General features: G+C 41.3%; 1 protein-coding gene across 2 annotated transcripts in view; it reads left to right on the top strand.

Annotated features, from left to right (window-relative positions):
• Positions 1–16,575: 16,575 nt before the first annotated feature.
• LOC139814077 (zwei Ig domain protein zig-8-like) overlaps positions 16,576–27,282 on the top strand; it is a 29,099-nt gene continuing 18,392 nt past the window's right edge. The window contains exon 1 of one of the 2 annotated variants that reach the window (XM_071780056.1): positions 16,576–18,908. In XM_071780056.1, coding sequence (XP_071636157.1) covers positions 18,863–18,908 — 46 coding nt within the window. In that variant the 5' untranslated portion in view covers positions 16,576–18,862. Of the gene's footprint in view, positions 18,909–23,823; positions 23,980–27,282 lie in introns of those variants that run through there. The other variant, XM_071780057.1, reaches the window with a different exon arrangement.

Genomic DNA, 27,282 nt, shown 5'->3' with positions numbered 1-27,282 from the left:
TCTCTTAGTATTAAATTTTTTCTTTATTTTCTACTTCTGGTCTTTTCAAGCACGATGCGATAAAAACGAACCTCTACAGCAATACTATATAGTTATTAATTTTTAACGCGTATATTCTGACCAATTTCTCGATGGTTCTCGTCCGAATCTTGTTCGCTGCGAACAGAAAACGTAAGCTTCTTTCGCAATTTCTTTCCTTCCTACATTAGATGTTGAAAAACCTGCCGCGAGCAGGCACCGAGGTATTATTATTCTGAATCGATTAAGGGCGACGCATTAATCATACCAGCGAAGCGGTTCGTAAAGTGCGTGCCTCACGAATGATATATAACTACTTTTCGCCCGCGTCGCAAACGCACGCGCGCACCAATAAGAACGCAGAATTACCCCCAACTGATACCGAAAAAATTTTCCTTGATTTAAATACTCGAAGATGTAGCTGAATACGTTTCCTCGCGCATTTTCACCTGGCTCGTTATTCTTTTCCTACGGGGGAAAAGTGCGTGAAGTCGCGCGTTTTTTACACCGTGAGTAATGTATTACGCTATTAAACAGATATACAACAGGTACTCTGAAAGGTAAATCTGCTGGTTTTTTGGTACGAAAAAAGCCGAGCGAGCGCTGACTCATTCTTTTCTACGTAGTTAAAAATTATTAATCTCCTCAATTTAATCCTTTCACGTCACGTAAGATTTGTAACTCTTTATACAAAACGCGCGAGAAATGACACGCGAATTTTTAAACGCGACGATGAAATCGCGTTTATACGCTCGATAGTCGTGATGCTTTTAACAGTTGCGAAATAAAAATAACAATTGCCGGCGGGGCAAAATAATAATAATAAACATCGACGCGCAACGCTATGATATGTTGCGTCGCGCAGCAACGTCACGTCGCGAAACGAAGACAAGCGACGCGGCGGGATTTTCAGGATCATTGCATGAGTACGCGGAATTATATTGCCGGCTTTCTGATATCCGAGTAACACCAAGTAACACCTGAGAAGAAATCGCTGCGCTCCGACGACGACGACGACGACGACGACGACGACGACGACGACGACGAACGTGAATTGGTCGGGTAAAGTGGGAATGAAGAGGCCGTTATAGATCATGTTTAAACAGGACTTAGTATTCAAGGTATCAACATTTTTTCCCGTCATCCCTCAGGATAATGTTTTTCTTAGGAAGCTCTGGGATAATACCTCCTTCCTAGGAATTCCCAAGACAGCGGCCATTCATCTTACCCGTCGAGGTCGCCGCTTCTTTCTCGTCGATTCTTACTTCTAGACAGGCAATCGGAAAATAATCCTTTTGAGGGATACAAAAGACGAGACGCGCGCAATAAATTTGTCCGGCAGATTCAGTTTTAAAATTAATACAGCAATATTAAACGCGTGTAGAACATCGTTTAAAGGTTCTTCTTTAATACTCATCTTATTCAATAATATCAGTTGCATCACGAGTTGCATTCATACGTTCATCCAAAAAACACTTGGCGATTAAATCGTCTAAAATAGTGCACTCGTAGTTTCAACGTTTCGGTGAAACGATAGTTGGGTCAAATTTCACTCGTGATCCAGTAGACGCAAAAATGTACTATTCAGTCGATCTATGAGGCGCGTTTTTGTTGCGACTGAAAAACAACACTAAATATTTGCCGGCCGCGCAAAATCGGTGCTGTAACTTTTAATCGTTTACCTCAAGCGACACTGATTGGCTCGACAGCGTTATTCGCGTGTCAATCGTAACGCGTGTAACACGGGAGATTTTTAGATTGTAGCCCCCGTTTGAACGCAAATCGGTTGGAGTTGGCGATTTTTGAGGCGCGCTTTTTGCCCGGGTAAATTGCCATTCCGATAAATTTGCGAGACAAATATCGAATTTGTATATTTTGCAAGCTGCCGCGCTGAAAAGGCGGTCATCGTCGCTGTTAATTCATCCAAAAACTGATTACGATCAATGCGATTACAGTTAATCGACATTAAATTATCTCTACTCATGCAACTGCACGCACAGCGGCATTTATTTGCTTATTACATCAATACATTAATTTCCAATTTAATTTATTATTTATCTAACTTCGATATATCGGTGTATTAATCTCGAATATTAACGAGGAATATACTACCCCATGGGCGTTGGCCGCATCTTCGACGTGTGCGCCCTATCAAGCCGATAACGTCCACCCTTTCCGCGTGGAAATTACAGGATGCATACCCCAGGAAATCGAATGACCTCGCGCTCTGCAGCTCAGCTTTGAGTGAACATCGAGGCGAAGCGAGGAAATTACGGGCGCGTTCACGGGTCACGGTGCGAACTTAAGGGTGATACCGCCATATACCGCTCGCTCTCGTATCGTCCTTTTTTACTAGACACGATGCAGGAGCATAAAAAGGAACTTGGTCCCGTCGATGATCGAGAGCGCGGAAAATGTCATGCCTCGTAACGATATTTTAATTTAGGAAAGCGGGACAGCGGGTTAATTTAAATTTGATTGCGCTGGCGATTATGAATTAACAAATCCTACAAGGGGATTAGCGATATTTGATAGCTCTCTCTCTCTCTTTCTCTCTCTCTCTCTCTCTCTCTCTCTCTTTCTTTCTCTTTCTCTGAATATGCGATACAAATACGACTATAAAACATTAGTATAAAGAATTTCAAGTTAACTTGGATTAGTATCAATCCATCCACGTCAGCGCAACCGTGCCCTCTCGCTTACTTCCTACCTGAGTTTCAACAGTTGTACGGAAAAAATCTGGCGAATAAAATTAAAACTCCGCGAATGTCAGAAGTTCTTTTGTTCTTCTGCGAAACAGCAGTTCCGATAAAGTTAGCTGTGTGAGAACCGCGCGGTTGCGAGGAAAATCGCGCGCAATCTAGTGTATAGTGCCCATATGTCGTGCAATATGTTCGCCAGAATGTCTCGATGTGTGCGAGGAAACTAAGAAACACAATATATCTTTGACCGGTATAAGGAAACGCGAGAAATGTTGATTTAGAAAGACAGACACGCAGAAAGAGGGAGAGCGAGAGCGAGAGAAAGAGGGGGAGGGCAGTAGTTTACTTACCACCTAATTCAATTTGCGAAAAGACTCCGTCGCCCCGTTTTCGAGTTTGCGACCCGTTCGCGTGCGATAGTCACCTCATCGCAAATTCCGAAAATGTGTCAATGCTGCTGTCGCCGTGGGCAAGTCGCAAATCTCACAGCTCATACGTGAAACAACCATCGGGAGTTCCACGGCGGGAGTAGAGCCCGAGTGCGAAATTTCGCTCGTCGCGGTGCGGCGCGGCGCAACTTGCTCAAGTCAACCGTAGGGTTATGACTGGCGTCGATACGGCCTCGGTGGCACATAACGGAGTCATTTCCTTGTTTGCTTTACACCGTAGAATCTGCAAGATTTACACGCATACGTTTGTGCTGGGTTCACGCGCTTTATCTACAGCGAGTGAATAATATATGCCTAACTTAAGCGTAATTAACGGGTCTCGATGATATCTACGTTAAATGCGATTAAATGAAACGTCGGTAGAGTTTATAATGAATCCTTAGCAACTATAATATCAAAACTAAAGTAAATTTATTCTCGACGTTCCTACCTTACAATGTCCTAATTTTATTTAATTAAATTATTTCCATCTATGATGAAATATTTATACATAAAGATGAAGTTGAAAGTTAGATGAATATTTCAATGAATATTTTATATGATGTAATCACCGTTATAAGAAAATTCTTGATTTTTTACTTTTTCCCGAAACGAAGAGAGGCCATTTCTTTTTTCGAGAAAGTCGTACGATAAAAGAAGTTATTCTTTAACAAAACTAACAAAGATATTTAAAAAACTTGTCTAGAAAATTAAATTATTTTAATACATTTAAAAAAAGACAAACTTGAGCCAATTACTTTGTAATTCGATTAATTATATTATCTGCTTAAGAGTCAAGTCAAATATAACAATGATAGCTTGCATCTCAATATGCTATTACAAATATTGCCAAATCGTAAGTGCATCTCTTTCGACTCTTCTGTCTTTATTAATTAATATTCATAATCATTACTGGAGTTAACGGAGTGTTCAGGTGTTCAAAATTCCATTTATTCAACCAAAGCGCGTTTGCAGAAACGCACAGCGCGCAGACATGATCGTTGGGAAAATCCTAAGAACGGAGTCGTGGCCGAGATCGCTTACGCGAACCTCAACATCAGTAAATCTCACTGCTCTCGCACGGCACGAAACAACAGTTTCCAGAATCCTAGCTGACGACGGGCTGAGCCCGGGAGTGCGAAATTTCGGTCACCGCGACGTGACGCGCATAAAAAGGATCGCCGCGAAACCATCAGCATCATCCTAGCACCCGGGGACGTTCGAGGGAGTGAGCGCGATGGAGCAACAACCGAGGCTCGCCGGGGTCTGGTTGCACGGCGAATATTTGTTTCGCTGCGGCTGAAACGCGAACGACGTGGGAAAACACCGCGTAAATTACAAAGTCAACGGGCGCGAGATCTGTCTTTCTCGCCTCTTTCCTTCGAGGAATGGCGTTGCTGAAAGCCGTCACCGTAACCATAGGATACGCGGTGAAAACTTCAACATACTGCTAATGTGACTATTAATTTAATTTTATTATATTGCGTGAATCTTATCAGTGAATTGATCAGTTCGAACATAACGTATATAGACATAAAAAAATAAAAAAAAGAGATCTTTAAAACGATATTTCGTTCTCCAGTAATAAGCGAAAAGTTCACGTATGTATATTATGCACATACATAGTGCATAATTTATGAAAAATTAAGAATTAAGATAAGAAATTAATGAGATATGTTTGAAGAACCAACGGACAGATTCGGTATCTTGTCTTTTTCTCTCTGGCTCAATTTTTACAACGAAAACTTCGATAAAGTTTCAGATTTCATACCACATTATTATTCCGATGTCTTCAAATGCAATGGAACTGGCTGTAATAAGACATTTACGAAAACCTATAAACTCAAATGAGCGTATCGAGCGCGCGAGTATTATCGATCACGTTCGCGTTGAATTCCAGCTCTACGGGGACGTGTGCGTAGGATATTGAACAAACCGAGCTTCGCGAATAATTCGAGCAAATTTTAGTAATTTCATCTTCTCGAAGCATTTCAATGAGTTTAATTAAGTTGAATTTAACGTCGTTTATGCCTTACCTCTATTTAGAAACTTCGCTTGTTCTAAATCATTCTACCGTTGACATTTCTCCGTGCGACAAGTCACTTCATTCCGCGCGCGTTCGATTTGCGCGCGAATGTCAATTTTAAAGCAAACATTTAATCAACAAGTTATTAAAGCCCACGAGCTCCACCAAGTCGCGATAAAAACATCCGTCTACACGCAAATATTTGAGTTTTGCGCAATAAATATCTGTTATTGTATATACATTTATTGTCGTACATCGTATTTAACGCGATCGCTTTCACATTTCAACTATCATGTAGCAGGCATACATATATCGCCTTTATACTGCCGTCCACCTCTGCGTTATAAAACGTCGATATTTGAAATAAAACCGTGTCGGCCTATTTATCGGTTGGCAGTCGATAAACCGATGCGATTCGAAACGGAAAAACCATATGGGATGCCTTTTTAACTCGGCGCGCGATGCGAGAGAAGGCACACGACCGGAAGAAGAGAGAGAGCTGGGTTCATCACGCAACATCATATCCAAAAATATGACACACCGAATCGAAATTCCAGCTAGCACATGTTCGCTCTCGCGAAATATTTCCGGGCTCTCGCCTGGGAACGAGCTGAACTTTTTGATTTAACATCGCATCGCCTCGCGCGCAGTTACTGATGAGCTGGCGAGGATCCAGTCGCTTGAATGCTTTCTGGAGCATCTTGTCGCTATTGTACTAGCCTGGAAGAGCAATCTCAATAGTTTTATATCATTTTTCTCGGTAACTCTCGCAGCGCTCTCGAAAGATCGTCGGAATTCTGTCGAGATTAGTCGCGCGTTACTGGACGAACGTGCTATTGTTTTAGCTAAAGACCTTAATCCTCTTTGGAGGAAACAATGTTAGTTTTGTATAGCGGAAAGAAAAGCGTGGGGAAGTATGTCAAATGTCCCCGATGAAAACAAAATTAGCACGTGGCTTTGTATTTGTCGTTCTTATACGAGGGAATCAAACACGCGCTCGATTTAACGCACACGGGAAATAGTATCTTGTATCGATTTCAGATTATATCTCGATAGAAGGTTCTTTAATTGGAGGATTATTTACTTACACTCGGCAGTTTATCCTGAACCCTGGAATTCCTGGGGTATCATGGAAAAAGTTCTGCGAAAGAAGAAAAACATATTTTATATTATTCTTCACGAAGAGATGTGTCATAGAAGTATTATAATCATTAGTATTAATTTATATTATATTAAAATATTAATTAATGATGCAATTAACTCATTATGTGAGTAATGACAAATTATAAAACACTTAAAAATATAAGAAATAATATTTTATCTCGCTAAACTTGTAACATAAACTCGATTAGAAATTAGTTAAGGCATATATATGTATAGTGAAATATTTTATAATTTATTGTATCTAAGTAATCCAATAAAACACAGCGCATTAAAACAATCCATCGGAAGTATCCATTGTCGGAGCTCGTTCTACGCTGCAGCCTGAGGCTGTCGAAAAGTTTCAAGCTCGAAATCCCTTCGCGCAAGAAGCGTAATGTAACGGTTTTTTGCCGTCTCGCCACATTTACGTTTAAAAGGTCCGAGCGTTTCCAATTTCCATGCGGGCGCTTTTTGCCCGTCTGACCCGCCCGTCTATAACGCCATCGGCCGGTGTATCCCAGGCGATCCGACTTCAAGCGATCCATCCGAGGCGATCGGTCCCTGGTACGTACGCGGATTCCGATTGTAGGACGACGGATGATAAACGACGCCGTAATGTCCCGGGCAGGCCAGGTCGCAGCCGCTGTTCTCTCGACGTTTCGCTACGTTCTTTAATTTAATCCGACGTCGACGCTATTATTACGCTTACAATATATCGTGTCTTATTATCAAGAGCTCCCTGCTTCACACACATACGCTGTGCTGGCGGTCAGACGAATTTCCGTGGTAGTTTCTGACAAAACCGAATATATGGGATCATGCCTGTGTAAACTCCACGTCACTCCTTTTTGATAAAGTGCCGAAAAGTACTTTCTCTTCCTAATTGTCAAAGGGATGTCCTAACCATTTCTGAATTCTACAATTATTGATCTCTTGGCTTCTTGAGAAACGTTTTTGTAAATGTTAATATTAGTTAATTGGGGGATTTTCTTACATAATTAATACGAAAGTAGCTTCAAGGAAGTCAATATTGGAATGATGGGCAATTATTTAGTGTACCTGTGATACCGATTATAAAAATTATCGATAATAGGTACTAATAATAATTATAAGAAATGTAAACAAAATTAGTACGCATTTGTAATCAATGAACATGTGTTTATAATTAAAAAGCGAACGAGGACAATATTCTTCACAGCAATCAGAATAGACCTTACATAGCAAAAACTTAATGTCGGGAAGAATATCTTTTACATGTGAATATCTTTTACATGAATATGCAGAAATTTGCTAGCACAGCGAGCTTGCATTCTCAGTTCTTGCAGTTTCGCGTAATTATAAGATAGTGTTTATCGATGTCAATTATTTCTGAATGCCAGTTCGCCAAGTGATATCCCGGGTCGGTTGTAATTTCGGTGAGTTTCAGGAACGTAAAATGTATACGATGCCCTAAAAGTACAGCGTATTGTCGTAACACGCGAAGCTCATTGTCCAAATGGCCAATAAACGTCAACGTCGCAAGGGCGCGTCACGCGCTCTGTTGTCAATTGATAAAACAATTAGGGGGACGCGTAGCCGAATTAGTTCTCATATTTTTAACGGGCCACTAAATACCGAACTCATTCTCGACATGTCTAATTAACGTACGGAACTTCGTCGTTGTTTATGGAGGCTCTCCTCGGTTCTCTTGCCGGAGGAAACTAAGCAACGCTTCTTTATTTCGCCGCCGCCGTTTCCTCCGCGGAAGATAAGAACGCCGCGAAATAACGGCCCTTTATTATATACGGTAATAGGCGAAGTTCAAGCTCGGAACTTAACCGCGGCGTACATTTTCCCGGGGATAAGATGTTTCCTTTTGCTCTCAACCCTCGCCGAAGAATGGATAGTGACCTTCCGGGGCTCAATTTCAGAGAGTCCTTAGCGGCGATATAATCGAGGAATTGTATCGAAGAATTATAGTTCAAAAATGAAGAAAAGATAATTGTATTCTGCAAATATATTAAACCAAATCAGAAACTTTTACTTCGCTAGTAAATAATTAATAATAAATATTTTTTTATTTGACACCTAACGGGCCATCTTTATTAATTATAATTATCGCGACGTTTTAACCATGGGTTTTGGTCCTTTCCTATCGATGTAACTTTTGATGCTAGTAAACATCTTTTTTCAAAATCACTGTAAAGAATTTATTGCGAGAAATATCATTTCAACTAGGGTTTTAACTTGGACCTCTCTACAACCCGTGACAATCATCTGAAGCATGTCGAATTGGTAAAGATGCTCGTCACGAATTGTAGGGAGGTCCAGGTTTGAGAGAAAAATATCACCCTGGTTGAAGTGATATTTTTCGCGATAAATTCTTTACAGTGATTTAAAAAAAGGATGTTTACTAGCATCAAAAGTTACATCGATAGAGACGAACCAAAACCCACGGTCGAAACGTCGCAGCCTAACAATTATAATTGACCAAAATTAATGGTCGAAACGTCGTGACGATTATAATTAATAAAGATAGCTAGTTAGGTCGAATAAAAAATCTTTATTACAAATATATTACTTGAAAAAATGTCAAAAATGCAAAATTATTCTAACGACTAAGGGCTTAAAATTTAAAGTTTATTAATATCCATACTGAGATCTATTCCTGCGCAATATCGTCGTCATTTCAATTCCCTGCCACCGATTTCTGTGACGCGTGTGTTACTTGACTTGAATTCGACGAACGCGTTTACAAACAACTGCTAGCTGAACACGGACACGATCCAGATACAAGTCCGGTCTGGTTTAAGGTTTAAAGGTAGGATTTACGTAGATTACTGTCTCCCGCGCCGAATGGGCGGGATCAAATCAAAAAAAGGTCCGGAAGGATAGCCTTGATCCATTCAGAGAAGTAAGTGCCTCAGCATGCTGATAGAATAACTAAAGGGTGGAACGTCAACCGGGATAGCGAACGCGAATGGATATTGTTGCGTATCCCATACGAATAGGATTCCATAATGATAGGCAGATACGGCCTCTTTGTTCCCTTATATATCAGTGTCAGTAACCTGGGAAATGCTATTGGATTTCTAGCTATACCTTGCGTAACAAAATAAACCGCATCTAATTTTTTGTTGAAATATCTATAATGAATCAAAAAAATATTTTAAACGCAATGTATTTTGCCAGTGTAGTGCTAATACCTATAAAAATTGGACACACTCAATGAAATACATAAGGAGAAAGAAATCACAATTATCATTTAATATCTTATAAGTTTTTTTATTGTAGGTGAGATATTAAGGGTTTTAACATGTTCTTTATTGTACTATATATCACTTGTGATACAGTTGGCAGCGACACTTATATTGAAATACATTTTAGTAGTGATAATTCTTAGAGAAACGTAATACACGCAAAATGGTTACAAATTCTTTTACCATCGTCACAAGTTATTTTCTCATTCTTATTCGCGCGGTGTCGCGAGAGGACTGATGTATCCTAGAACACGTAGCAAACCCTATTTCACTCTGGTGTCTTCTGTGTCCTGCGACTGTCTCTCGGTTCTCGTTCTCGTCCAGTGTCGCGCAGCTTCGTCGCGAGCGTGTGTCTTGCCCGTGGATTCTGCATGGTAAACGCGGAATAAAATTTCGAGGAAAACTGCCTCGAAAAGCGGCGTCGACATGTCTCGCCGCGCGACACATTCTTTAAATAGAATCAACATGGATAGACGACACCGCGGCTCTCACCACGAGCACGAACCTCGGCCAGCTTTGCGGTTTCTACTGACAGCAGGCGGTATCGGTTACGCGGCACGAGCTCTTACGTCTCCTAAACGATGGATCGATCGATCGATCGTAAGCCTATTATAAACTGCCGACGTACCACTTGTACAGCGATGTAACTAGGTAGCCGCTTATTCGAGACATAATGACCGTGTGGTATGTAGATTTGTGTATTACGTGCCGTTGACTCGTACATGGTTAGCCGGAGATTTAATAGTTCTTTATATCAGGGCGTTCTCCGTCAATCATCCGAGAGTTGAATAGACGATGACATAGTTCTTATCGAAGCGACGACGTAGAATGTCCATAGAAATCGTTACTATGAACGAGCATCTTGAGCTGATAAAGCTATAACATGGCGCTTAATTATTATTAATGAATGCCTTAGATTGAAGAGTGAATAAGATTGCGCTAGTAAAGATGATAAGCAATATAACGCCATACAAAGTTTCGTAGCAAGACGTGCATGCGATCGCGAGCGATAAGTTTAAAAATATTATAATATTAAGTAAAGCTTGATCGGATACGCAATCGGTCAATAAGCGGTCCCTATAAAAACTAACACTTGATCCGTGTGTAATTGTAGCGATCGGAAAAATAGGTCGCTAATAGCAAATCCTGCATCGGAAAATTAAGTGATACGCCGTTTCTCGGCGTGTTTAATCCTTCACTAATATGATATAATACCATTTTGTATATGTGGGACATGTAAAAAATGGATAGATTTTAACTTTTTTACCTGTTCTTCCCAATATACATAAGAATGTATCAATTAGTATTTTATATTAATGAATGATTGTATGTGTTTTTCGTAATTCTCTCATTTTAGAGTCAGATTTGCATTTTACGACGATAAAGTCGAAACTCTCACGTTTTTCTCACCTTTCCACAAATTTTATGTTAATGAAGATTATGTTTTCGTAGTTGCCTTATTTCAGAGTCAGATTCGCATTTTGTGACGATGAAGTCGAAACTCTCACGCTTATCTTCACCTTTCTACAAATAGAAAAGATTGACGAAGGCACAGGCTTCTTAATGCGCGCTTCACATCGCAATTATGCAGCGTTAATTAGCCGGCAAAGACCGCAGTTTAACTTACAGTTACCCCGGACGATTTCCGCGCCGAATTTCAGCCGGTTCGCGACGGCCGGCCGCGGCGTGAGAACCGTGAGCCTAATTATCCGACGAGAGACGCTTTTACCTCCCCCCCTTCCCCCAGACCTCTCTAGGTCTCCGGAGTCTTCGCGCCCCGATGGAAAGCGTGGCCCCGGCAAGTTTGTTAGCTATACGCCGTTACGGCGAACTATCTCGCACGAACTTCTTCAAAGGACCTTACGGCGTTACCGCGACCGCCGCAAAATTACCGCGCGCGGATCTCTAGCGCGCGCTCGTGTTGCGCCGGTGTCGCTCAGGACGATACGTGTCGGTGTCTTGAATTTAAATTGAACGCGTCACGTACACGCTGCTGCTCCTGCATATTTACGCGTGTGGACTGTGCCGCATCGCGTGCACGGACTCTCGATATATGCGCGGCACCCTTGTCCTCGTCGTCGTCATCTCCGGAGCAAAGGGTGCTACCCGCGTTTGCCGGCGTATTCAAACTTTTTTCTTGTTTTTTCCAATTTTTTTTTTTTTTACGTGGCTCACTGTGCCATTTCGTTCGTTGCAGAGCACGATCGATGATGGCTTTCGCCCGCGGCTTTTCCCCGTACCTCGGCGTTTTGGTCCACGCGTCTCGTCACAATGGATGGAGACTGCGGATTACGTTTGCGCGACGTTCGGCGGAAGCGGGTGTATCAGCTTGTGCGCGACGCTGATAAGAAAAATGAATGATCTAGTATCGGGGTCGCGGGCAATGTACCGCAACTTTCGTGAAACGATTCGCGCGAGTTTTCGTTTCACTCCTCACGGTCTGAACCGGATCGGGTCACTTACGAACTTTTGGCAATGTAAATATAATACTCAATGGTGCGAACGGTATGATGGATGCACCTATTACATAAGGGAAATGGCACAGCTTTTGTTTCCACGCGATGGACAGTGGAATGTAACGATGTTACAGCGCGCGTAAAAATACGTTGAAAAATTATCGAGGAAAGATGCTATTGCGGGAAGTATAAAACTGGCGTATTAAAAACTGCGCGAAAGAGAATATGAATATTTTTCATCGATTTCTTTCAGTTCGCCGTTCTTTATTTGTAGTCAACTTCTAGTCTCGACAGCCAAATACCAAGGATACGCAGCGAAACATATTTCTTACCTCTATCTGCATGTAATTTTTCTTTCTTCGCAAAAACGCTGAATGTCGTCTTGTAAAACTTGTTCTCGCCTAACTCGAAGGCACCTTTGGAACTGCCATCGTGTATTTACTTTACTTAAACTCCATTTTTCCTTTAGACGAATCGTCTTCAATTCACTTTTGTTGCGCATCACTTTATATGCCTGAGACACTTTAGAAATATCGCGTCTCGCAGTAGACATATTTATCAGTAATTAGTACAGAACGATTTTACATTAATCATGAATGAAAGGAAACATTACTTGATTATTTTATTGTAAAATAAATTAGGTACTTACATAAATGTTATTTTATAAACGTTCAAATTCCTTGAGAGAGAAACTTGCGGTCGAGTATGCCATGCGGTTTTCGTATACGCTCTATATCTAGTCTTGGTTTACCTACCGGCACGTGCAGAGACATACCAACGAGATATTTCGTTCTAGACAAAAATTTTCGGATCTCCCTTCAATGTACATGTCGCTCCATTTTGTGCGCATTATTTCGGAAAGAATAGAAAGAATCTCAAGTGTAGTCTCTCAAGATAGAAAGACACGGGACATTTCGTACCTCCCTAGAGCGCGCAAAATCTGTCCAAGATTAACCGAGGGCACATTGCGCTGCACGATATGTAGACATCTCTCTGAGATATTCCATTAACATTCCCCAGAGCGACCAAGATCATCCTTAAATGTCCCAGATGGCCCGATGTGATAGCTGCGAATACAACTGACACACGACGGTGCGAGAGATTCGCACTACGTTCTCGTGCAGGATCCATTCTCGTATTTCATAGCAGTTAAGGACCTGAAAGGAGAAATGATTATTATTTTAATTTTAATGTGGCTCGATTTATAAAATAAGAATTCTATTTATTTTTATTAAAAGATGTAGCCACATAAAATAAATGCATTTTATGCCTTGCCAAACCAAATGAAAAAATATTTAAGGTAACATGGTAGAATTAATTAATAATTAGTAACAATAAAACGTAATGATGTATCTTCACCGACCAATTGTGCCCAGATCACAAGTGCGCGTCGATCGAGGAACAACTTGAAAATCTTGAAATCCTGCAATGCGCACTAATAGCCTCAACAACGAAGAGGCAGCGGAAGCATTAGAGTTCGCATTAGGGGCGGTCGCATTAGAATCGACGATAATAGTTTGGAATCGGCGGCAAGAGGCTTCGCCTGCGTCTCGTAGCCGGCAGACGCTGTTCCCTTGACGGAGAAGGGCCCACTTCACTCGGCGCTGTAACCATAAGGTGAAGGATCGAGAGATGGGGGGAAGCGCAGGGGCGCAGGCTGTTCGGAACATTCGTGGAATTTGGAACGTACAGACGCGCTGCCTATTGATCTCTCTTCATAGCCCGCGCCGCGTCGTGACTCGTGACTCGCCAGCCGATCACCAAGTTCTTGACCACACAAGTCTGAAGTATGAAAGTCCAGGGAAGGGACGTTCGTACATCGCGTCGCTGAACAGTCCGGTTCTTGGAATTATATCCTTGGAATTCGGAAATGTGAGGCAAATGCCTATTGAACCGGACGGATAGCACGACTCCCGACGTGAATTCCAACCTGATTGGCATCCTGTATCGGTGGTCCTTTGGCAAGGGACGCGAAAATTGCATCTCAAAGTCACGGTGCATTGCCCCTTCTCGTGGGGGGGGAGGGGGTGGCCAACAAAGGTTTGTTTGCGAATTGAAATTTACACTGATGCGGTCTCGAATGTTCATTCTTGCTGGGAATATCGGTTTTTACGGTATAACGCGCATGAATGATGTAATGACATGCGTCCGTAGATTTAAATATCGCAAATATTCGCGGGTTTGGACGAGTTGGTTTGGTTACCGCGTGTCAGATGATAAATCGTGACGGACGTTTTCGAAATTCACGTGCGTGGAAATATAACCATCGATCTGTCTGTATGGGTCGTGCCTTTGTCAACGATAAGCTCGCCATTGACAACAATCGAGCCGTGTGAGCTGTAAAAGCCGTACACAAAATCCACGAGAGAATCTCTCTCTCATGGAGCTATCAGCGATATTTTTTTGTTTAAGGTTGCCTATACATCTCTATGATCACAAAATTTATAACTAACGATGCATTTTTATGTAAACGCTGCGCACAGAAATGCGCTGCAATTTAAAAACGCATAAATTTATTAAATTGCGATACGCAATTTAATATCAGATTTGCAATATCAGAATCTATGATTGAAAATAAAGTGATATATTGTTACGTCATAACAGGAAGCGAATGTTTCAAAACACAATTTTTTTAAATTATCTACCTGCAAAAATAAGAGAGTATCCAATATCTGAAACTAAATTAGATCGCTTAACTTTAACATAAATTAATGATTTTGATACGCTTAATTTTATTTATCTCTTTAATATAGACGTGAAATATGATTTGATCGATCAATCTAAGAGTAATTAAAGCAATATGACTCGACGCGGAACAAAGCGGTGAAATTATTCGCGAGACGCAAGAGGAAGTAGTTGAAGTAGAAAGGTACATCCACTTGAAGTCGACGACAATATTCACAACACGTCGCGGGAAGCGCTGTAATGTGCTCTTACCTCTGACAAAGCGAATGCTAATCAAGTAGTACTACTCCGCGGAGTTTCGCGCGCATTAAAATTCATGGCAGATCGATATAACAATTAATCTTAGCACGCGCGGTGCATCGAATCGTCGTACGGTCGGTAATCGATACCCGATGGAGAACAATTAAGATACAAGACCCGGCGCAAGATGAGGATACGTGCGCTTCTGATGCTCTGCGACAAGGATCGCTGCAGCGATCGCCTTCATAAAATCCCATACCTGACGGCGTCCCGCCAGATCGTTTCATTCCTTATAGATTCTTTCGAGGATCCATAATCTACAGGAGAGTGTTCGCCTTCTCGCGCTGTTAGGCGAGAGCCCTTGACGGAATGCAAAATACATCCTGAGACGGAGGAATCCTCAGGACCGATCGCTTTCCGGTAATCGCTAGTCAATATCATAAAGAGACGGGAAGATCACGGGTCAGTCGGTTAATTTTCCTCAGGCGGTATGGGAATATTCTCGGAATTCTTGGCGTATTCTCGGAATGCCGAAGACTCGTGGGATATGCCTATTGATCTTTCCGCGGTGGCTTTCCGATGTGGTCGGTATAGTTGGGTGACACGTGACTGCGGCACAACCGAACTGAGCGGATCCTGTCGAGTCCTTAGCACGTAGTCCTGAAACATAATAATTCCGTCCCGCCTTCTGCACGTGTTTCACCATTCTGAGGAGGAACGTGGCAAACTGTTTAGTTCTTTATCTAGAATAATTAAAATCGCTCAGCGAATGCGTAGGAAAAATCAGAGAAACCAAGAAAAATTATAAAAGAAAATGAAAAACAAAAGTGAGACGAAATGTAAGTATAAAATTAAGTACTTTACATTTATCCGCCGTTATCTACGCGAGTTAGCGGCTTTTTCGTCAAGTGTTCACGATGACAGAATGTCTTCGGGATCGCATCAGCGAGAAGAGTCAGGAAGTTGGGCGATGAGAGACTTGCCGACCTGACCCGAGAAATGGGTGATCCTCAGCGACCGCCAGTCAGCGCGGATAGACGACGATCAGCTCTCACTGTGGTGCACGGAGGTCGCGCAAAAAGATGACAGGGGTGGCACTCCATTATCGTTCTGTAACTCCTTTTAATTATCTCGGCCATAAGTTATAACCGGATTCGCGCTTTTTCGCGTCCTTATCGGACCGGGGCCGCGATTTTCCCCGGCACCGACGGGGAAGAAGAGGAAAAAAGGAGAACGAAGAAAGAGAGCGGAGATGAGGGAAAGAGGTCGACGGGGGAACAAGGAGAGGAGGAAACAAGAAGAAGAATAAGGCAAACAAGAAGAAGTGGAAGAAGATGAGGGAGAAGAAGAAGAAGAAGAAGAAGAAGGAGGCAGAGAGGAGGAAAGGGGGGGATGCGCGCGAGATAGGCAACGGGGGTAAAAGGGTGGCGGCTCGCTCGCGGGGGTGGGGAACCGGTCTGATATACAACCGAGCTATGGGGAGGAAGTCGCGCGCGCGCACACATGCAGGGCACACATACGCAGGTACAGGCACCCACACGGGTGGGTGCAGGTGCACACAGGCGCAGTTCCGCGGGCTGAACGGGGCGGCTGCGTGCTCGACGTCCGAGTGGCGCTCGCGCAATGTAGTCCCTCGGCTATCGTCGACGCGGGAGCATCGCCGTTTCGAAAGAGCCGCGACCTTCTCCCCGTCGCGTCGCGCGCGTCGCGTTCCCCGGTGGTGTTAGGGGGCCGAAGTACGCGCGAGAGGGGCCCGTTCGCGCTCCCGAGGACCTCCGTCGCGGACCCTTTCGTGGAATTGCCAGTATAGCAATGACATGAAAACGCCGCCCCGCCGACTCCGTCCCCGTGCGATTCTCTGGAATTGACGGAGACGTACGTGCGCATTATCACATCGCCTCCGGTTCTCGCCCACGTCCGCTCCCGTAGACGATTTTCCGGCCGTTTTCGCGTGCACATCCCGAAACGGCGTAACGCGAGACAGTGACGTGGCGCGCGTAAATACTCCTGAATCCTTGTGCGGTCCACGATTCCACGATGACGAAGGGATGGTGATGGGACAGTGAAGCAGTGTCTGAAAACAGTATTGGCGCCGCGCCGAGTGGATGATCGTGCCGGAAGATTTCGATTATTCGATCGTGATTGCTGTGAAATCAAAGTGGAGAACGCAGAAGTACATCGGAGCGTCGCTGGACATTCTGGAACTCTGAAAAATTTTGACAACCGTGCGAATATTTCGTTGTTTCGGTTTCGCGGGAGTGGCTAAGTTACCCGTTCAGCAATAAGTCTTTCACTGCCCGCTCGAAAAATTATAATAAATTTGAGAAGAGAGAAAGAGAAACTCTGCCAATCTAAATAAGAAGCTCATTGATCACAGATACGTATGCGAATTCCGTCCTGCAGTGCTTTGCCGAACACAAATCTTGAAATCGTGAAACAGATTCCAGCTCCGTGATAGAAGCGTTACCCCTGAAGGACGTCATCGACGGTCTCTCGAGGGTCTGCGTTTAATTGCCGGTGGCGTTAGACGGAAGGGTCGAAACAGACGGCGAGAGAAAAGCGCGGTGGAAAAAAAAGTCACATCTACGGGGAATCGGGCGGTTGATGGGGAGATGTTAAAGTTAAAAGCTGCTCGTGAAGCGCGTCGTCTCGTGGGTGCCACAACACTGCCATTGTTCGAGCGAGGCTTGTTTACCTAGGCCGCAACACCGACATCGATACACAATTGGAAGGTTGGAAAAAAAATCTGCAACCTGTCTCTCGCCAACGCGCTCAATCGAACGACGAACATTTTGCGCGGCGGACAGAGAGCGTGAAAGCGAGCGGATTTGTATAGACCAATCGTCGAACGACAGCTAGAAAGGAATAAAGGGAAGAGGAAGCGAGGAAGCGCCTTTCTCTCGTTTGTGTCCGCCGCTATCGGAGCACGTTCGAAGTCGATCCCCTGAGGAAGAGAAATTGCGAGCCCGGAAAAATGCGGCGAGAAGCCGCGCCGCGCGGGGCAAATAACCACGGTGGAATATGATCGATGGAACGTCCAGCGCATCGTGTGGATTGCATTAATAACGACGACCACCGGTCTAATGCATCCTCAGCGATCTTATGGTCGTCGACGTAACGAGAGATACGAAGACGCCGCTTAGTGTCAGATGGAAATGGCATTGATCAATATGGATCGCAGGGGAATAATCGCCGTCGGAAGAGCCGAGTGATAACGGCGATGCGGAGATCGGCCTAAGTAGAGGGGCCGACAACGCGCGGCCAATAACTAGGTCGAAGTTTATCGCTATCGCGACTGACGTCGACGTGCCGTAATGTAAAGAAACAAGTTTGTTGTTCGCACAATTTAAAAAAAAAAACAAGTTTGTTGTTCGCAGATCGCCAGTGATTCGACAACATTTCTCGATCGGTGTGGACGTGAATAATAAATTACAGATATCGGATTAATTTTTCGGCGTAGCAGATGCGGCGGTTCGCACGAGATACGCGACTCGCGAAACCACGATACGGTTACCGCGCTACGCAAGTAACGACGTCGCTCCGTAATTGGGAGAATGTGGTATCGTCGTAGAATTGTTTCGTGATAGTGAGCGAATTATCAAGCGGTGGGCTCCGTTCCGTTTAGCGCGATTTTATCGACGAGGGAAAACTAATTCAGACGCCCCCCCGCGTTCTCTAATTTGTGCGACGTTAAAGCGAGAGATTACGACATCCCCATTTCGCGGGCGAGTGGTTGTGCATGGATGTACGGTGGTACGAAAGTGATTCTGTCTCCGAAACGAGAGTACGTGGAATGTCGCGATCGTCGATGCGCCGTGTGTGTTAGTGCATCCACTCCCGTCGCCATTTAGCGCCTCCTGAAAACGACTGCGATGCGTCTGAGATAGTATATCAATATGTGAATGAGCCACGCCGGGGAAAAGCGATGTCTACTTCTCTTCCCACACTTGTCTGTTTTATAATTTGTTTTGGTGAGTACCTTGTGCATATTTATATCGACTACGATAGACGCATATATCGAAGTATTTTTCTGCATCGCGAAAAAGATCTTATACATAATTACGCTACGGAAACACGCGTTTTAATAATATAATTATATTAGGCAAATGCTTCGATTTGGACGTGATTTATCTTAGGGTCCTTGTTCGCGTATTCTAAATATTAGCATAACGTTCCCATTATAATATGTACATACGTATATTGCGATTATGCTAATCTAATAGCTTAATGTTTCAAATATTGGGAAAATCCAAGTTCGTAACGGCCGGTAAATCAAACCGATCACGATTCTCGAGCTATCGATGCGTTAATAATTGACGTATTCACGTTAATTGCACGCGCAATTATTGAGGAGCCTAATAACGGCGGTATATTACGTGGCTTTAACTACCGTATATATGCTGTTACGTTACGTTCAAGTCCCAAGCACGTACGTCCCCCCGATTAATATTTCGTGACTCAAAGCAATCAAGTCACCTGCGCAAAAATAAGAGCTCGTCGACGTGTCTACGTACAACAATCTGCGTATATGTGCGCGATGATCGTAGAGGCTGCCGCCGCGCCGACGAGAATTTTTATGGAAAATTATGTCGGAAGAATATATAACATACACGTTATCAAAATATATTTTGCACCTTTTTAAAAATATATTTTGCACTGCCACACGTAACGAACCTCGCTGAATATTTACAAAATTAGAGAATGGGACAACATATAAAACCGTCATGCAATATGCAACATTCTAATGAGTTTTATGTATTGTAGTCGGTTTCAGCAGCCTAGTGCTTTATGTAGAAATTATAACAGATTTTGTACTTAGGATAAAGGGCAAAAGCCGAATCAATTTGCATAATTGCGTGTACCATAAAATTATCGAAACCGACATTATTCCGTCTACTTTTTTGAACATGAGGATTGTATTGATGTTTTAATGAATTGCAAACACATTTATTAATTGCTGTGAGTCATAAGCGTCTTCACTCTATTTAGTATTTTATATATTTTTTTATTTTTTATACCGCGTTTTTTATTTTTACTATCTCCTCAAATGTTTAATGAGTTTTTAATGATATTAATCAAATATTTCTTGTCTTAGAAAATTCGTATAGTATGTATTTATTAACGCATCTTGAGCACATGTGTCCCTACTAGAAACAGACAGATAAAGGTCGAGAATTTTCTCGGAAATACGCCAATATTTGACCCTCGGCGCAAACGACAATTTTCTCAAACTTTCTCGTGAAAATGTACAAGGCATGGCTTCAAAAAGTTTGCTGATCAGTATACCGGCTATAAAAAAGTAGTTTAAAAAGCGGAGTCTGCGAACTAGGCGCTATTCATTCGTGAACTTTAAATCAAATATCGTCGAGATGAGCGAACAAAAAACGTTCGGATAGGCACGTTCGATCAGCATTCGCGTTTGTATTAATTCCCAGCTAAAATAGCTAAATGAACAGCTGCAGATAAAAGTTTCAACAAAATGTATATTAATCACCGGCACGACGTACAATCGCTTTGAGCAGTTAAACTGCAGTTTTCGATTTTATGAAATTCGCGCTCTTCGTTGAAATTTCATCTAAAGAAATTTCCCATTTTACTCGTTTTGCGCGTATAAAATAGCGTTTCGCGGGGGTTGTGCGTCGAAACGAAAAAAAAGGAGCATCGACTCTGCAATGACAGCGCGTGCATATTTTAACCGACCTATATACATGTAGCATGTAGCTTCAATTATAGTGTATGGCGCTTCGCGGCCGTACGTGTATACATGTATATATACGTATGCGATAAGTTACTCTTGCCAACACTTAAATAATAGTTGAAGTAAGATTTGATTGAAGACTTTGATTAAACTTAAATTATTGTTGCAACGTTCTGTCTAACGTTTTAACGCTTTGCATCAACGCTGTTAAAGATAAAAAATGTATAAACGTAAGGACGATTACGAATTAATTTCAAAGGAAAGTATCATCAGAGTAAAGGTGCGTTGAGTGCGACTTATCGAATTGCATAAGGATCGTCGGTAAAGTTTCGGGAAGACGGAATTACACACGGATTAGCGTATATAGGTAGTCTTTATCCGCGCGCGTCGCAGAATTCGCTCTGGAAGTTTCTTCGATAAAATCAACGTCGCTGCGAAAACTCTCGCGCGATTTTCCCACGTGTCGCGGGCGTGTAATGCGTTTCGCCGAATATGAAATGTGTCACGACAACTCTGTTACACAGCTCGACTAAAGCGTCCGGAGAAGAGAAGAAAGAGACGGGAGGGTATAACTGTGTTTAATGCCATCGCATTCCATATACTTCGCATCGCAAAGCAATGTCATTTTTTTTTATCCTCGGCCGTGCACCCGTTCACTCGTTCGTTTTCACACGTAACGGCAAAATTAAAAACAACGACGGCGATAAACCATGCATCGTAGTTCGTCGTTAAAATTCAAATTTTAGTTAATTACTGTCGCGCATTGGCCGCGAAAGACGTAACTTTTATTCAACCACGTTGGAATGTAACACGGTATATAATATATATTATCACGCTAAAAAATAGACGATATTTTTACGAGAAACATGGCGTTTTTAATTTTACCGAAAAAAAATAATGACAGAGACCAAAATATCTCGATTGCGATGACGCATCAACAACTCGCGAGTAACGTAAATTAATTGAATAATTCTTTTCCAATTACATTCGTTCATATATATATAACGTGCGCGCGACTAATAAAAAATAAATGATTGCGTTTATATTTGTGCTATAATTGATTCGCCGCTCCGACGATTCCTGTCGTCACGAGAAAGTCGTAACCACGCGTCCGCCGTTCATCACACCTCAGACGTTTATTATCTAACGACTCATTAACAGCCTCTCGCACCGCTCTCGGCCCGTCATGATTCGCACCGTCGCGCGACGTGTCATTATTAACACTATCAGGGACAGAGAATTATGCGACGCAGACGTATCGACTGTGTTAAAATTTAACGAGCCGTGCTACCGGGACGTCGCGGATTATCGCAACGGCAAATTCGAGACTCGTAGATATGTGTCGACATGTGTTGATCCTCGCTTCACCATCAGCGAAAAGACGACGCTACGTGTCAACGTATGTCTTTACGCAATTCACCAACCTCGCGCAATTTACAGCGGACTTTTATGGAGTCGGGGAATTATGCGCTTTTCTTACATCCGCCGATATGTCTCTTCATTAGCGGCGATACTAACGAGACGATATTGGCAGCGAGATTCGTTAACGATCGAGGAGAGCAAGTACGTTCGACAAAAATAGGAACGACGCGTGACATCGCTTATTCGCGTTAGTTATTTGCAAGGTAAATAATAGCGCGACGGGAGATTAATGGAAGAATTAAGAGCTTCCTCGCCTGTTTTCGTATGACTGATCGGAAATTAGCGACACTGACAGCCGCCGGATGGCAGAGAGCTTCGCGCAAGGTCACATAGGATAGCCGTGCCGAACGCTATTTCCATCTTGCGAAGCATATATTGTAGCCGGGAGTAAAAGCAGCATGAAAAGTTTTCGCGATAGTTACTTACTTACGCCCCATCTTCTCCCTATCGAGAGAGTCTCGGGTGTGCGACGTATGCCCGATGGAAGACGGAAAGTCTACTAACTTCGAGACGCGCAAGTAGTACATTAGGTAGATGGGTAAACAGGTAGATAGGTATACATAGACCGGGACGTTAGCTATATGGGTAGATAAATGAATGGATATACGAATCGTTCGTTATGGCTCGGAGATTCTCTCCCGTATAAGATCGATATACGAAATCTAGGTGCGCATTGAAGCACAATGGATCTTTATAACGAAGTCAGAAGTACAAATAAGAATGGAGGTCCCAGGACGGGGGACTCATAAAAAATGTAATGAATTCAAACACGAAATTACTCGACTATTTATGAAACTTCTCTTGCAGCTACGAACTGTTTAGCGAATATTTTCTAATTGTTCCGCAAAAGTTTGTTGAAATATGGTCGCGCTTCGAGCTCTGCAAAATTAAATAGAGTTAACAATTATTGTTAACTTTATGATACGACGTTTTACTGTAGAACATTCGTGTGTGTGAAAAGGTTTCTACTTTATTAAATTGTTCTTTTATGTAAATTTCCAATACTTTTGTATAATTGCAACGTTGCACAATAAAACACAATAAATAACAAAATAAAAACATTGATATTTAGTATGTGTATTTTCAGATTTATGAAATTGGATTGTTAACAGAAATCTTTTTAATTATATTTTTCAATTGTTTTCAAATCATATCTGCAATTTAAAATATGATTCCGTGCCCATTATTATTCCTATTATAACATTTAATAATTTACTTCTTTACACTAACATTAATTGTTATGAAATGACTATAAACACTAGCGCATGCGTGCTTGGATAGCTAACAGTGACTTGATTAATCTACTCAGATTTTTAAATAAATGAGCTCACTGCAGCGAATCGATAATCAAATTAATACTAATCTTTTGGATCTTCCAAACATTTCCGACGGTTTCGACCGATATACCAATGACACAGACACACTCGAAATCAAGCTTTTTGTAATTGAAGTTTGCCTCTTTCGCTCTCTTCTTTCTCTTCTTTCAACCGTCGAAACGTAACCGCTGCCCGCAGAAGCTCGCGCTAGCTGTCCATTAAAAGAAAAATAAATAAAAAGGGAAATACGAGGTACTCGAGTGCTAGGAAACAAAGTTGGCTTATCCGGCTACGGGGAGGAAGCCGGATTGCAATGGAGAGACAAGGAACAACGGGAAATAGGATTTTGCGGCCGGCTGGCCAAGCCAACCGTTGTCCTTCAATGTCCGAAAGAATTCACCTCTGAGTTGACGGATGAGTCGCGATAGCGTTGCCCGGGACTTTCTCACGGGACGTTAGAGTATGAAATAATTATAACGGTCGTGTGTAAAACCAACCGACATATACTTTACACTATTTTCTTTGGATTGAAGCGACTTTCTACAATTTACGAACAAGATTCAGCCGACATCGATCTGATGTACCGCAGTGAAGAAAAGATGGAAGGTTACTAATAGATTTATCGGTTACACTGGTACCCACATTCCTATCGAGATAGAGATATATATCTCTCTCTCTCTATTAGTTCACGACTTGAAGTGGTTCCAATTTCGATCAGTTCGCAGTAATATCCTTTTCTCGGTAGTACCGAAACGATTTTGTTGAAATTCCATCAAGGAAGATCGGAAAGACAACGATGATGCGCGCGATGGGCGGATGATCGAACTCGCGCAAAAATCGTTCCTGTGGATTCGAGCGCGAAATTAATTTCCGGCGAAGGATTATGGATAATACATCGCCTATGATAAACTTGCTTCGCAAACGCGTCTTTATCTTTAGTTATCTCCTACGTTCAGTATATCTCGAGGGCCGATCAGAGAGAAAGAGAGAGAAAAAGATTGTGTGTGTGTGTGTGTGTGTGTGTCTAAGTTTACACACAGTATATTTGCGACAGACAGACAGACACAAGCGATTTTGAAGAAATAAAGTTGATTATAGATGAAAAATAATATTTTTGACAGACTGATCACGAAAATTGAAAAAAATATGCAAAGATTTGAAGATTAAAAAAAGATCGCAAAGATTGGATTAAACAAAAATTCGAGTAATTTACTAATAGAGAAGTCCGGATTTAAAAAAAAAAAAAATATTAATAAAGTATTCTCTCAGCGAAAACGGGAGCCGGTAAATTGCTATTACGTAAAATTAAACTGTTCTTTCGAATTTTAATAAAGAAAAGCTATAAAGTGACATCCAAAACTGTCGATACGTAACGAAGGGAAAGTCCATATTCGTGCAGCTCCCAGAACAAAATTAATTTCTGGCATAACAAAACGGCTCTCGGTCGATAATCAGCAGGGAACTTGTTTCAACTCCCTTCCGTTTAAAAGGACCATAAAACCCAATCCACCGACACGGTCGTTCAAATCAGTAGCAAGTCCATTGCGTCAACAACGTAACTCCCTACTAAGGAGATTTTAATCGGATCGCTTTTCACGTGTCGGCGGAAAGTGCACTTAAATCATCTGGTCGCAGCAAAGGATTTTTGTAATTTAAATCATCTGCATACCTGTGTTCGCTCGCATTAACAATCATAACAATTTATCGACAAGATATGCGGAAACGCAGGTGTTTTGTCGCACGAAAAATTGTTATTGCAGCGGAATGAAATGTAAAACGTGAAATGTCGTGACTATATACGTATTATCAGCTATTTCCACATTCGTATAATTTAATTTGCATATGGAACGAAAAATGATTAATAACTTGATATTTTCCTTTGCGCATTAAATATGCGTATACATATTTAAACATTCTATTTTGAACGCAAAGCGTAATAGCAATCGCGTAAGATTAATCCGTACAAAATTACCTTTTTTAAAAAAAAGGTAAAAAAAGGCGCCAAGTACACGCATAGTAGTGTATATGTTGTTACCTCGAAAAAAAAAGAAAGTGGTAGTATTATACATCGAAAAAACCTAAGTAACAAGTGGTAGACGTAATCTTTATATCTCGAAAAATCTTGAAAAAATCTAAGCAGTAGTATCTTTATTTCCGAAAAATTATAACCCAAGTGATACACATCACAAAATTATGTTACCTTATCAAAAAGAAGAGTCGCGCTTCAAGTGATCTATTACAATTACAAAAAAAAAATGATATCTCTTTAAATTACAGCGCCAATTACAGAGAGAACATATATATTGCCTCAAAAAATAATTGTTGCACTACTTTGAAAAATCTTTACATTGTGTCAATTAGAAAAGAATGTATGATAACAATTTTATAAGATTAAAAAATTTTATTTAAATTTAACAAGGGAATACAAGATATTTAAATACAAAGTTTACATGTGTATTTTTTAGTGGTCACAAAGAATTACAGAGGTAACAGTACAAAATAAAAATATTTTATTAAAATACATAAATTTTTCTTGTAAAAAAACTTGGCGCTGCTAGACCTCGAAATTTTAAATATTTATTTAATGATAAGCCGCATTATCCGCCGTCCGCGTCGTCACACACACCCATATCACTCACTCGCACATCCACGCTGATAATTATTTAATATTACTCCCATCGCATTATTTTCTGAATTATTTTTATTTATTGTTGTCCTTATTTATTTAAAATTTCGAGGTCTAGCAGCGCCAAGTTTTTTTACAAGAAAAATTTATGTATTTTAATAAAATATTTTTATTTTGTACTGTTACCTCTGTAATTCTTTGTGACCACTAAAAAATACACATGTAAACTTTGTATTTAAATATCTTGTATTCCCTTGTTAAATTTAAATAAAATTTTTTAATCTTATAAAATTGTTATCATACATTCTTTTCTAATTGACACAATGTAAAGATTTTTCAAAGTAGTGCAACAATTATTTTTTGAGGCAATATATATGTTCTCTCTGTAATTGGCGCTGTAATTTAAAGAGATATCATTTTTTTTTGTAATTGTAATAGATCACTTGAAGCGCGACTCTTCTTTTGATAAGGTAACATAATTTTGTGATGTGTATCACTTGGGTTATAATTTTTCGAAATAAAGATACTACTGCTTAGATTTTTTCAAGATTTTTCGAGATATAAAGATTACGTCTACCACTTGTTACTTAGGTTTTTTCGATGTATAATACTACCACTTTCTTTTTTTTTTCGAGGTAACAACATATACACTACTATGCGTGTACTTGGCGCCTTTTTTTACCTTTTTTTTAAAAAAGGTAATTTTGTACGGATATCACGCCTTTTTGTAGTATTACGCATTTTATAAACAGTATGTGCAGGGTAAAGCTATTTGGAGGTATAATACTACCACTTTGTTTTTTTCGAGGTAACAACATAACAGGGTAACAACATAATACATATACACTACTATGCGTGTACTTAGCGCCTCCTTTTACCTTTTTTTTAAAAATGTGTATACACATAATAAAAATGCGGAATTATTTTTGTCAGACATAATTTTAATTCATCCAATTTTTATTATGTCAAGACATAATTTAATTCATCCAATTTTTATTATGTCTAGACATAATTTTAATTCGTCCAATTTTTATTATGTCTAGACATAATTTTAATTCAGCGAATTTTTATTATGTCATGACATAATTTTAATTCTGCCGCTAGGGAATTTTTAAGTCGATTCTTATGAATCAAGCTTGAATTCGATGTCTAGGTGTCCCATGTTGCCGATGACGAGGTCCACATAGTGCGCTTCATAGTTTTCGGTATCCAGGTGTATTAATACCTTGAATTCGATGTCCACGTGTTCCAGGTTGCCGATGACGGGTTCCAGATAGTGCGCT

The sequence above is a fragment of the Temnothorax longispinosus genome, chromosome 6 (genome assembly GCF_030848805.1).
Source record: "Temnothorax longispinosus isolate EJ_2023e chromosome 6, Tlon_JGU_v1, whole genome shotgun sequence".
Classification (NCBI taxonomy): Eukaryota; Metazoa; Arthropoda; class Insecta; order Hymenoptera; family Formicidae; genus Temnothorax; species Temnothorax longispinosus.
This window is presented reverse-complemented; position numbering and strand designations above follow the sequence as displayed.